The 13967-nt window shown below is 43.6% G+C and overlaps 1 protein-coding gene across 2 annotated transcripts in view; it reads left to right on the top strand.

The window, feature by feature from the left end:
• Positions 1–13967, top strand: part of PAK1 (p21 (RAC1) activated kinase 1) — a 71949-nt gene that overhangs the window by 24761 nt on the left and 33221 nt on the right. Inside the window, exons 2-3 of one of the 2 annotated variants that reach the window (XM_081949971.1) lie at positions 3289–3496; positions 13065–13165. In XM_081949971.1, coding sequence (XP_081806097.1) covers positions 3307–3496; positions 13065–13165 — 291 coding nt within the window. In that variant the 5' untranslated portion in view covers positions 3289–3306. Of the gene's footprint in view, positions 1–3288; positions 3497–9623; positions 9756–13064; positions 13166–13967 lie in introns of those variants that run through there. The other variant, XM_081949972.1, reaches the window with a different exon arrangement.

The raw sequence follows: 13967 nt of genomic DNA, 5'->3' as shown, positions 1-13967 counted from the left end.
GGCGCAAGGATGGCATTGCGCCAAAGCCACCATTAATATTTGCATTCAGGGCTGACACAGGGACGCCCTAAGCCAGGATTATTTTAACCCACTGATGGCGAACCTTTTTGGCACCAAGTGCCCAAATCGGAATATATTTGCATATGCGTTTGTGCGTATGCCGGAAACCCAGAGACCAGCTGCCTGGTTTTTTGGCCATTTTGGGGGCCATTTTTGGGCCGAAAATAGCCTGAAAACTACCATATTATTTGGAGTATAAGACGGAGTATAAGACGCACCAAGGTTTTGAAGAGGCTTTTTTTTTAAAGTAGGTAGGTAGATAGAGGGATAGACAGGAACAGAAAGAGAGAGAAATACAGTAGGTAGGTAGGGAGAGAGAGAGTAGTTAAGTAGGTAGATAAAGGGAGAGGGAGAAAGAGAGAGAAATACAGTAGATAGCTAGGTAGGGAGAGAGAGAGTAATTAGGGAGGGAGGGAGGTAGATAAAGGGATATATAGAGAGAGAAATAGAGAGAAATATAGTAGGTAGGGAGAGTGAGTGAGTGTGTAGGTAGGTAGAGGGATAGAGAGAGAGAAATACAGTAGATAGGGAGAGAGAGAGTAGTTAGGTAGGTAGGTAGAGAAAGGGATAGAGAGAGAGGGAGAAAGAGATAGAGAGAGAAATACAGTAGATAGGTAGGGGGAGAGAGAGTAGTGAGGTAGTTAGGTAGAGAAAGGAATAGAGAGAGAAAGAGAGAGAGAAATACAGTAGGTAGATAGGGAGAGAGAGTGTGTGTAGGTAGGTAGGTAGAGGGATAGAGAGAGAAATACAATAGATAGGGAGAGAGAGAGTAGTTAGGTAGGTAGGTAGATAGATAGATAAAGGGGTAGAGAGAGAGCGAAATAGAGAGAGAGAGAAATACAGTAGGTAGGTGGGGGAGAGAGAGAGAGAGTAGGTAGGTAGAGGGATAGAGAGAGAGAAATAGAGAGAGAGAGAAATACAGTAGATAGGTAGGTGTTTCTGCTGCCACAGCACTTGATCAATCTAATTCTCATCAATCAGTTAAAGAGCTTGCCAAAAGGGAAAAAAAAAAGGTTTTGCACTCTGCAAGCCTCCCGAGGGCCTGTAAAAGGCATGAATAGCCTTGAAGTGTGTGTGTGGGGGGGGGGGGAAACAGCCCGTTTTTCATGAAAACGGACCTGTTTTTTGTCCCACAAAATGCATGCATAGCCTTATGGAGGCTTATAAAGTGCTGAGGGGGGGAGGCAAAAACGGCTCGTTTCTTGCTCATTTCTGCCCTCCCCAGCCCCCGGGAGCTCTCTGGAAGCCTCCATAAGGCTCTGCACGGCCATTTTGGTGAAGGGGGCTTGGTTTCGGGAGGCAAAAAATGCTGTATTCGGTGTATAAGACACACCCAGATTTTCAGCCTCTTTTTTGAGGAAAAAAGGTGCGTCTTATACTCCGAAAAATACAGTACCTGAAAACGGCACGAAAAACAGCCTGAAAATGGCCCTAAAATGACCTGATTTTGGGGCGTTTTTGAGCGGTTTTCAGGCCATTTTCTGGTGCTCCAGTGCCCGTGAAGAGCAGCTGGCAACGGTGTGTGTTCTCACAGAAATGGCTGCGTGCCACCTCTGGCATGCGTGCCATAGGTTTGCTATCACTGCCCTAACCATTAGCCACTTTAAGAATAACAGAGCTGGAGGGGACCTTGGAGGTCTTCTAGTCCAACCCCCTGTTGAAGCAGGAAACCGTATACTACTTCGAACAAATGATTGTTCAGTTTATTCTTAAAAACCTCCCGTGGTGACACACCCACAACTTCTGGAGGCAAGTCGTTCCACTGTTTCGGTGTTGTTTCGGTGTGTGTCAAGTATTTACAGCCATTCAGCTACCGGCGACCGTGCCTTTAATTTGGGATATATATTTTTTGCCAGAAAATGGGTTTTACTTTCTACAAAAAGAGCCAATGCAAAGAATGGATTCAATTTTTTTTCTGTAATCCCTCCTTAACTTGTGGTGGAGTCGGGATGACTGGATGGAGCTGAGCATTTACTGGCCGGATGCCCTTCCTGTCACTTACCTGGAGTTCGCAGCAGATACAGATAGTCCTCGAGTGACAACGGTCCATTTGGTGACCGTTCAAAGTTACCATGCCATGGCAAAAAGTTGCCAATGACTGTTTTTCACACTTAATGACCGTTTGCAGCATCCCCACGGTCACATGATTTACTATTTGGATGCTTGACAACTGACTGGTATTTATGACGGTTGCAGTGTCCCGTGGTCAGGTGATCCCCTATTTCTATCTTCTGACAAGCAAAGTGATTGGGAAAACCAGGTTCACTTAACAACTGGGTTACTAATTTAGCAACTGTTAAATTCTTGCCACAGTTGTTAAGCAAATCATTGTTGTTTTTATGTAAGGCAACGCAGTTGTTAAGTGAATCTGCCTTCCCTGCTGACTTGTTTGTCAGAAGGTCCCAAAAGAGGATTACATGACCCCGGGACACTGCAACCGTCATAAATGTGAGTCAATTGCCAAGCTATTCTGACCAAGGCTTCCCAAGTTCATGAAGCTGACTCCTCGTCCCGATAAAACCTCTTTTATTTAGGTTAAAGGGAATTCCTCTCCAGCAAAGTCTCTTTCGTGAGATTTCACAACTACAGACCTTGATCAGGCTTGGAGAGCTGCCAGGCCGATATCTTCTAAACTCCATGCTGTAGCAGCAATTCCTTGGCAAGGAGCCAGGAACAGATCTTCACCCTCTTGAATTGAACTAATTATCTCCTGCAAACTCCACTCCCCTTTTGCTCCTCTTTATTCCCTATGGGAGGGGCCATTCACTGTCCACCTGTGCCTTTACTCCCGAGTCGCCCCCTGTTCCTTAGCTGTTCTCTTCTCCTGGCAGCTCTGCGCATGCACACAATGGAAACAGGCTCCAGCTGTTCTTCTGCCACACTGATCTCCGACTCCGAAGGCAGCTGATAACTGGCATACGGCTCTGGCCTCTCTCTGCCTGCAACATAGAGCCCTCGTCCGAGCCTTCCCCAGACTCCAGGACTGGCCCATCTTCCTCCCCAACCTCCTCACTGTCCGAATCTGATCCGCTGGTTGCTGGGGGGCCACAACACCAGCGCCCAAAGTTAAAATGAAATACCTGTTAGTCACATTTAAATATTTTAAAACCCTGTGGGGGGGTGAGAAATGCCAATTTCTTCCCCATTTTGTCCAATTTCGCTGCCGGTTGGAAGTACAACATTTGCCTGGCTCAGTCCTCGTTTTACATCCTTTCTTCTCCATCCTAGCTGTAGCTGTCGCTGAAGATGTCCAACAGTGGCCTCAACCCAGAAGACAAGCCGCCAGCCCCTCCCATGCGGAATACAAGCACCATGATCTGCTCCAGCAGCAAAGATGTCGGTACCCTCAACCATGGCTCGAAACCCCTGCCTCCTAACCCTGAAGAAAAGAAAAGGAGAGATCGTTTTTATCGCTCCATCCTGCCTGGAGACAAAGGTATTGCAATTTCTTTCATTCTTCCTTTTTTTTTTCCTTTTTATAAGAGTCCTTTTGTTTTTGTTTTGAGTTAAATCAGTGTTTCTCAGTCTCTGCCCCTTTAAGACCTGTGGACTTCAAGTCCCAGAATTCTCTGCCCCTTTAAGACCTGTGGACTTCAGGTCCCAGAATTCTCTGCCCCTTTAAGACCTGTGGACTTCAGGTCCCAGAATTCTCTGCCCCTTTAAGACCTGTGAACTTCAGGTCCCAGAATTCTCTGCCCCTTTAAGACCTGTGGACTTCAAGTCCCAGAATTCTCTGCCCCTTTAAGACCTGTGGACTTCAGGTCCCAGAATTCTCTGCCCCTTTAAGACCTGTGGACTTCAGGTCCCAGAATTCTCTGCCCCTTTAAGACCTGTGGACTTCAGGTCCCAGAATTCTCTGCCCCTTTAAGACCTGTGGACTTCAGGTCCCAGAATTCTCTGCCCCTTTAAGACCTGTGGACTTCAGGTCCCAGAATTCTCTGCCCCTTTAAGACCTGTGGACTTCAAGTCCCAGAATTCTCTGCCCCTTTAAGACCTGTGGACTTCAGGTCCCAGAATTCTCTGCCCCTTTAAGACCTGTGGACTTCAGGTCCCAGAATTCTCTGCCCCTTTAAGACCTGTGGACTTCAGGTCCCAGAATTCTCTGCCCCTTTAAGACCTGTGGACTTCAAGTCCCAGAATTCTCTGCCCCCAGTCTCTGCCCTTTTAAGACCTGTAAGAACTCCCAGAATTCCCCAGCCACCAAAGGTGGTTCCTATTTTTCTACTTGCATTTTTTATGTGCTTTCGGATTGCTAGATTGGCAGAAGCTGGGACAAGTCAAGGGAGCTCACTCCGTTATGCAGTGCTAGGGATTCAAACTGCCAAACTATCTGATCAACAAGCTCAGCGTCTTAGCCACTGAGCCATCGTGTCCCTCTGACATACATACATAATAAGATGGTATAGATAGATAGATAGATAGATAGATAGATAGATGAGAGAGAGAAGAGAGAGAGATAGTAAGATGAGAGAGAGATGAGATGACGGATAGATGAATAGATAGATAGATGATAGATAGATAGATAGATAGATAGATAGATAGATAGATAGATAGATGATAGATGATAGATAGATAGACAGACCCATAGACAAATCTAAAAAAAAACATAAAAACAGGTTATGTAAATATATATGTATATATACAGTATATAAAGAGAAAATGTAAATATCGAGATATGACTAACTAAATCCATCATAATCCATAATAAGAAAAAACAAATAAAAAAATATTAAGCCAGTTTTTTTTTTTTAAAAAAATCACTGATTGAAAGACTGAAGTGATATTTTGTAGGCTAAGTTGGATGAACGGACTGTGCTGGCATAAGCAGGATCCTGAATTCTTATTTCGGATGATTTAAAGCTACAGTATTTTTACCCTCTACATGCTAATTTTTTACATGCAGGATTCCTCCCACAATTTTTTTAAAAAATAAAGAAATAAAGAAACAGTAGGGATATAGATTGGTTTAGAAGCACGATGAAAGCAGCCCAAACCAGTCAGAAGTTTTTTTTAATACAGGTTTTTTTTTTTAATCAATTCTGTCCCTGAGTGGTTAATGTTTTTTTTAAAAATCCCCAGTTCTCACTCTGTATCAACGCAGAGTTCTCTTCCTCTTTCTGCCATTCATCTGCAGCGGCAGAATTACTTCCGTTTTCGGTTATGCAACCTGAAAAAGGAACTAACTTATTGCATTAGATTCCTCAGGAATCGGTGGGGGTTTATTTAATTTTTTTTCCAGCTGGTGCTGCAAGATGCTTTACCAGTTGAATGGCTGCTTGCCCCTTTTAAGGCAGATCTGTCTGTCAGACTTCCTTACATGAGATGGAGTGTGGGCCGCATTACTTTCAGCAGATGGAGAAAAATCCCCAAGCAATTTATTACATGTTTTACATATTGATAAAGGCAACTGCAAACATCAAGACAGTCACTAGTGGCAGCAGAGTGTAAGCAAATTCTGTCTCTCTCTCTCTGATGCCATCTAGTGGTTCTCTGAATCTCTGCAGCCCATATCCTTTAACCTTCAAATAGGTAGTCCTCGACTTAACAACAATTTGTTTAAAGGTAAAGATTCCCCTCGCACATATGTGCTAGACGTTCTCGACTCTAGGGGGCGGTGCTCATCTCCATTTCAAAGACAAATAGCCAGCGCTGTCCGAACACATCTTCGTGGTCATGTGGCCGGCATGATTAAACGCCGAAAGTGCATGGAACGCTGTTACAATGTTTAAAAAGTTACAATGGCATTAAAAATAGTGACTGTTTTTCACACTTACGACCATGTAACAGCTTAACAACTGTGTTACTAATTTAACAATTGATGCGCTTAACAACTGTGGCTAGAAAGTTTTTAAAATGGGGCAAAACTCACTTAACAACTGTGTGACTTCGAAGTCACGACTGAGTCGAAAAAAGTTACAAATAGTTTTGAAAAACTTTGCAGTCCTGAATGTTGGGTTCTAAACTTGAGTTAAAAAGTTGCACCAAGTTTCAGAAAAATATAATCCATTCAGACTTTTATTTTAGGTTTGCTTAAATCCTATTTCCCCTCGTAAACCCAACATATTCCGAGTACAGTACAGGGAATATTCCTCCCATTTATGACCACAACTGAGCGCAAAATTTCTATTACTAAGTGAAATGAATTTTGCCCCATTTTACAACCTTTCTTGCCACAGTTGTTAAGTGAATGTTAAGTGTTCAGGAAATAGCACCGTTGTTAAATGAATCTGGCTTCCCCGTTGACTTTGCTTATCAGAAAAAGGGGATTGCGAGGCTGCAAGGGTTGTAAGTGTGAAAAAGTCACTTTTTTCCAGTGCCGTTGTAAATGAACTGTTGTAAGTCCGGGACTACCTTTAGCGAATTGAAGGCATAAAACATAAGAGAAAAAGCAGGGAAGGAGAATTGTACCAGACCTCCAGAATACAGTGGGATTATCACAGTTGTAGCACAAAAGGAAAGTATATTTAGTGCGGGTTTTTTTAACAGAATAACCCTGAGCAAAAATGATTTCCGTCTTCAATTGGAGGAACTTCTCTGCTTGCTCATAGCGTCGCATTTCCTGCTCCCAATTTGTACCCATTGGTTTCAATTTTCAGATCCCTAAAAAAAAAAAAAAGTTTTTAAAAGAAGTAAAGTATTGTGAAACTGTCTCAGTTTGAAGCAAGGCAGTCATTTCCCCCTGGAGATCACACAGTGCTTAGAGTGCAGTACTGCAGGCTACTTCTGCTGAATGCAGACCAGAGATGGGTTTGGACCCCTTTAGACCCCTTCGGCCCAATAGGTAGTAACTCGACCGGACACATGACCGTAACCAGTTCTATCCTGGGCGCCACTATCTTTATTTTCTGTTCTGCACATGCGCAGAACAAGCTTCAATGAAAAAATGTAATTTCCCCCCCCCCCCTTTTTTTTTAATGGTGTGCACATGCCAGTCCCAGAGTTTTTGCTCTCCCCCATCCTCCAGAGGCACTCTGCAGGCTTCAGCAGGGCTGGGGAAAGGCCAAAATGCCCCTGTTTTTTAAAACGGGGGCATTTTTGCCTTCCCCCAACCCTGCTGAAGCCTGTAGAGTGTTTCTGGGGGCCCAGGAGGACAAAAACGTTTTTTCTTACTGGGTAGTTTGCAGGCGCTTCTTTAGCTCTGGAGAGCCTCCCCCCCCATCAAAACTTTTCGCCACCGTTTCGGTAGGCATGGCTTGGTGAGGGAGGGTGTCATGTGACTGAATTGTGCGTGACGTCAAGTTGGCCATGCCCACCTAGTCACATGCCTTCCCCTCCCCCCCCCAAATCTATCCACAACCACCAGACCCGTAGTAAACATTTTTGAAACCCACCCCTGCTGCAGACTGACTGCAATTTGGCGGTTCAAATCTCACCCAGCTCAAGGTTGACTCAGCCTTCCGTCCTTCCGAGGTCAGTTAAATGAGGACCCAGATTGTTGGGATCAAGAGGCTGACTCTGTAAACCGCTTAGAGAGGGCTGTAAAAGCACTGTGAAGCGGTATATAAGTCTAAGTGCTATTGCTATTTTCCTATGAATGCTGGAATTTCAGCAGTCTTTCCCGACTTTAGAGATCTTTTGCAAGGATGGGCAGTCCTCGACTTACAACTGTTCGCTCAGTGACCATTTGAAGTTACAACGGCCCTGAACAGAGTGACTTATATGACTATGTTTCACACTTACGACCGTCACACCATTCCCGTGGTCATGTGGTCCAAATTCAGATACTTGACCATTGTTTCATATTTATGACGGTCGCCGTGTCCCCGTTTTGTGTCCTTCCGACAAGCAAAGTCAATGGGGGAAGCCAGATTCACTGAACAACCGTGTTACTGAGTTAACAACAGCCGTGGTTCACTTAACAACTATGGCAAGAAAGGTTGTAAACTGATCCGAAGCTCACTTAACGAATGTTTCACTTAGCAACAGAAATTTTGGGCTAGCATTGTGGTCGTAAGTCGAGGAGAAGCTTTACTTCCAGTAAGCCCATCCACGGATAAGCTGACTCTCAAATTTTTAAGATAAACACCCTGAAAAATGGATAATCCATGGATTACCCAGGGGGTAAGCCAATTGTAAAAAAATTAAGCCATATGAAAATTTCAAAGGTCCCTTTATCTGTGGATAGGCTTATCCCTGAATATATACGGTAATGTCTGTTAGCTCAGCAGGCCATGAAATCATTAATTCTTTTAAACTCAGGAATCTTCCTGCAAAACAGGTTGTTTTGGACCGCATAAAGGGTTGGGAATCATTAATATTCTAATACTTCCCTAGCCCAGCTCTTGTTCGTAGTAACCCCATTGCTTGCTTTTTTCACTTTTGTAAGCCTTCTTAAACCAGGAATTTAAATGTCTGCTTACTTAAGAGATTTGCAAGCCAATTAATTGAATTCTTAATCCTAGCTGCTGCCCAGTTTTTTAAACTGCTTATTATAAAAGGCAGAAAATAGATTCTCGAGAGATGATTTTCCTGAAGTTCGCGACCTGTTGAGGTGCAGGGGTTACGATGCCAAAAGTCCCCGCAAGCGTGGCCAGGTTTAAGTCTGCAAAACTTAAGCCCTGTTTTTCTCAATCTTGATAACATTAAGTGAAGTGTTTGTTAGATGGGTAATGGATAGGCACACACAGGCTTAATGGTAACAACAGCTCTTTATTAAGTGCAAGAAGTGAGAACCATCCAGCGAAAGTTGACTCTGACAGCAGCCCTTTTATAGGGAGTTGTCAGACCCTTCGACCAATAGGATTAAACCTCTGTTCCCACCGGAACAGAGGACCTGGGTGGAAACCACTCAAGTTAGAGCAAGTATCTTACAGTGTTACTGCCACTTTACAAGGCCTTGGTAAGGCCACACTTGGAATACTGCATTCAGTTTTGGTCACCACAATGTAGAAAAGATGTTGAGACTCTGGAAAGAGTGCAGAGAAGAGCAACAAAGATGATTAGGGGACTGGAGGCCAAAACATATGAAGAACGGTTGCAGGAACTGGGTATGTTTAGCTTAAGAGAAAGAAGGACTAGGGGAGACGTGATAGCAGTCTTCCGATATCTCAGGGGCTGCCCCAAAGAAGAGGGAGTCAAGCTATTCTCCAAGGCACCTGAGGGTAGAACAAGAAGCAATGGGTGGAAACTAATCAAGGAGAGAAGCAACTTAGAACCGAGGAGAAATTTCCCGAGAGTTAGAAGAATTAATCAGTGGAACAGCTTGCCTCCAGAAGTTGTGAATGCTCCAACACTGGAAGTTTTTAAGGAGATGTTGGATAGCTATTTGTCTGAAGTGGTGTAGGTTTCCTGCCTAAGCAGGGGGTTGGACTAGTGGATCTCCAAGGTCCCTTCCAACTCTGTTATTCAATTCTACTCTAAGGTGTGTGTGGACTTCAACTCCCAGAATTCCCCAGCCAGCCTGACAAGAAAAGTCCCAAAATGGGGCAAACTCATTTAACAACTGCCTGGCTTAGCAACAGAAATTTGGGTTGTAATTAAAAGGGCTATTTTGTAGTTTAGATCCATAGGTCAAGCTTTTGCTAATCAACCCCAAGAAGTCTTAGTAGATCCGGGGATTTTCTGTCACTCCTGGATCAACTAATGAGAGATCAGGGAGGGGCTTTTGAGTGGATAAAAGCAAATTTTGGGCTTCCTTGGTGGAATTTGCACAGAGGAAACCCAAGAGGAGATGGGAGCCAAGTTAGAAAGTTCTGGTAAGTTCTATAAGAAGAGTTGATTAAAAAGAAGTGGCTTGCTTAGATTCCCACAACATTGCTGGAATTGAATTAGTTAAAGTCCTAATATCTGCAGAAGCCCAGCATGCTAAATTAGGTTAGTTTGTTCCTGGCTTAACATTTTGCACTGACCTTGTGTTGTGGCCCATCAGTGGAGCTGGTGGCAAACAGCGAGGAGGTTGGGGAGGAACATGGGCCAGTCCTGGAGTCTGGGGAAGGCTCTGATGAGGGCTCTGTGTCGGAGGCAGAGGGGGGCCCAGGGCCGTCTGACAGTTATCAGCTGCCTTCGGAGTCGGAGATCAGTGGGGCAGAAGAACAGCTGGAGCCTCTTCCCAGTGTGCGCATGCGCAGAGTTGCCAGAGGAAGGGAGCAGCTAAGAGACAAGGGTTGACTTGGGAGTAAGGCCACAGGTGGGCGTTGAACGGCCCCTCCCATAGGGAATAAAGAGGAGCGAAAGGGGAGTGGAATTTGCAGGAGACCATTCAGTTCATTAGGATGAAGATCCCTTCCTGACTTCTTGCCAAGGAATTGCTGCTACAGCATGGAGTTTAGAAGATATCGGCCTGGCAGCTCTCCAAGCCTGATAAAGATCCGTAGTTGTGAAATCTCACGGAAGACTCTTGGCCGGGACTTTGCTGGAGATGAATTTCCTTTAACCTAAATAAAAGAGGTTTTATCGGGACAAAGAGTCGGCTTCATAATCTCGGGAAGCCTGGATCAGAACACCTTATCTGTGGTTAGTTTTTGATTCAGTATCTTGTGTGAATCCAAAAAACAGGTTAGTTACATGAGCAGCTGAAGCCAAAATGCTGGTGACTTTGTTGCTGGGTATGTGTTGTGTGAACCCAGCTTAATGTGGACTGTAAACCACAATTTGTGGCTTAATGTGTTCTACATTCTCAGTGGTTGTTTGCTTGGCAATCTATAGCTAAGGAAATCGTGGCTTGGTATTTCATTTGAAACTGACCATAATGTGGCTGGTTTGATGGTGGTTTATTGAGTGTACAGATAGTCCTTGACGTACGAACACAGTTGAGCCCAGGATTTCTGTTGCTAAGCAAGAAATTTGTTAACTGAGGTTTACGACCTTTCACTGCAGTTGCTAAGTGAGTCACATGGTTGTTAAGTGAATCTGGCATCCCCATTTTCTTTGCTTGACAGAAGGTTGCAAAAGGGGATCACATGACCCCAGGATACTCCAACTGTCGTAAATGTGAGTTAGTTGTCAAGCATATGAATGTAAATCATATGACCATGGGATAATGCAACGGTCATAAGTGTGAAAATGGTCATACAAGTCATTTTTTTTCAGTGCCATTGTAGCTTTGAATGGTCACTAAATGAACTGATATAAATCGAGGACTACCTGTAGCGATAGTTATTAAAAGGGGCATCTGTGCCAAATTTTATGGTCTTTTTAGCAGCAGTTAATTGATTGTTGCAGTCATTAAGCGAAGCCATTGTTTGCTATTTTTTGCTGGAAGCAGGAAGTAAATTCCAGTTCCTGGCAAAAGTGTCAATTGCTAGCCATCAGGTGGCAAAGAAATACAATAATTACAAAAATAATTATTCTGATGCTTAATTTGCTTTCTTTTTTCTTTTAAAAAAATTTATACTTACACATTTTTTCCTTTAATATACAAAAATGCTTAATCAATTGTTTTGTCTGAGTCCATTTACTTTTACAAAATAATAATTGTGCTAGTAATAATAAACATAGTAATAGTGATAATAACGTGAGCCAGCCGTGTGCAGCAGCTGCCAAAAAAGCCAACACAGTTCTAGGCTTCATCAACAGAGGGATGGAATCAAGATCCCGTGAAAGGTTAATACCATTTTATAAGGCCTTGGTAAGGCCACACTTGGAATAAGGCATTCAGTTTTGGTCACCACGATGTAAAAAAAGATGTGGAGACTCTGGAAAGAGTGCAGAAAAGAGCAAGAAAGAGGATTAGGGGACTGGAGACTAAAACCTATGAAGAACGGTTGCAGGAATTGGGAATGTCTAGTTTAAGAAAAAGAAGGATTAGGGGGAGACATGATAGCAGTCTTCCAATATCTCAAGGGCTGCCACAAAGAAGAGGGAGTCAAACTATTCTCCAAGGCACCTGAGGGTAGAACAAGAAGCAATGGGTGGAAACTAATCAAGGAGAGAAGCAACTTAGAACTGAGGAGGAATTTCCTGAGAGTTAGAACAATTAACCAGTGGAACAGCTTGCCTCCAGAAGTTGTGAATGCCCCAACACTGGAAGTTTTTAAGGTGATGTTGGATAACCATTTGTCTGAAGTGGTGTAGGGTTTCCTGCCTAAGCAGGGGGTTGGACTAGAAGATCTCCAAGGTCCCTTCCAACTCTGTTATTCTATTTTATTCTAATAATGCTTGCTTATATATGATAATAATATTTCATCGTTAACTTTTACATAACAATAATCTTTTATCTTCTAATTTCTACCTCTATTAACTAAGCAAAGATAAAATAGGTCCCATGTTAAAGTAATACAATACAATAGCAGAGTTGGAAGGGACGTTGGAGATCTTCTAGTCCAACCCCCTGCCTAGGCAGGAAACCCTATACCGTTCCAGACAAATGGCTATCCAACATCTTCTTGAAGACTTCCAGTGTTGGGGCATTCACAACTTCTGGAGGCAAGCTGTTCCACTGATTAATTATTCTAACTGTCAGGAAATTTCTCCTCAGTTCTAAGTTGCTTCTCTCCTTGATTAGTTTCCACCCATTGCTTCTTCTCCTACCCTCAGGTGCCTTGGAGAATAGTTTGACTTCCTCTTCTTTGTGGCAACCCCTGAGATATCAGAAGACTGCTATCATGTCTCCCCTAGTCCTTCTTTCTATTAAAATAGATATACCCAGTTCCTGCAACTGTTCTTCATATGTTTTACCCTCCAGTCTCCTAATCATCTTTGTTGCTCTTCTCTGCACTCTTTCTAGAGTCTCCACATCTTTTCTACATCATGGTGACCAAAATTGAATGCAGTATTCCAAGTGTGGCCTTACCAAGGCCTTATAAAGTGGTATTAACACTTCACGTGATCTCGATTCTCTCCCTCTATTGATGCAGCCTAGAACTGTGTTGGCTTTTTTGGCAGCTGCTGCATACTGCTGGCTCCTATTTCAATGGTTGTCCACTAGGACTCCAAGATCCCTTTCACAGTTACTACTGTTGAGCAAGGTACCATCTTCTATACTGTACCTGTGCATTTCGTTTTTCTTGCCTAAATGTAGAACCTTTTACTCTTTGTTGTAAAGTTTGGTTTCTTTTTCATGACAGCCAACAAGAAGAAGGAGAAAGAACGGCCGGAGATCTCCCTCCCGTCAGACTTCGAACACACGATCCACGTTGGATTTGATGCCGTGACAGGCGAATTTACAGTAAGAACGACAGGCTTTGCTTCTACTGTAGGCCGTGAAGCTACCAGTTGTGGAATAACCTTGTGGTACAAATCTCAACAGCTGTTAAACTCCGGGGGTCCCACAACATCATTTCTCCCTTTGCTGATTCTTCTCACTACCGTATTTTTGGAGTATAACATGCACCAAAGTTTTGAAGAGGCAAAAAAAAGTAGGTAGGTAGATAGAGGGATAGAGAGGGAGAGAGAGAAATGCAATAGGTAGGTAGGGAGATAGAGAGAGTAGTAGGTAGGTAGGTAGATAAAGGGAAAGAGAGAGAAAAATAGTGAGAGATAGAGAAATACATTAGATATGTAGTGAGAGAGAGTGTAGGTAGGTAGAGGGATAGAGAGAGAAATAGAAAGAGAGAGAAATACAGTAGATAGGGAGAGACAGAGAGTATTCTGCCCCATACATCCCTGCGACCAATCCGCTCTCACAGAGAGGGCCTCCTCCAGGTGCCGTCCACTAGACAGTGTCGGGGGGCGGCGCCTAGGAGTAGAGCCTTCTCTGTGGCGGGCCCAGCCCTGTGGAATGACCTCCCTCCGGATATTAGGAATACCTCTGACCTCCGCTCCTTTCGTATTAAGCTTAAGACCCACCTATTCCAAGTAGCTGGCCTGGCTCAACTTTGATCTAACCATATCGCTCCTGACGGGTTTTTAATTGGGTATTTTAATTATATTTAATTATTTAGGGGTTTTTTAATCACTGTATTCTAATTGTTTTTTATTCATCAGCCGACCTCCTCCTTGTGTATGTATCGGTATATGTCTCTGTTATA

The sequence above is a fragment of the Natrix helvetica genome (genome assembly GCF_964273705.1).
Source record: "Natrix helvetica genome assembly, chromosome: 4".
Taxonomy (NCBI): Eukaryota; Metazoa; Chordata; class Lepidosauria; order Squamata; family Natricidae; genus Natrix; species Natrix helvetica.
The sequence above is the reverse complement of the archived record's forward strand: the minus strand, read 5'-3'. Positions and strand labels throughout refer to the sequence as shown.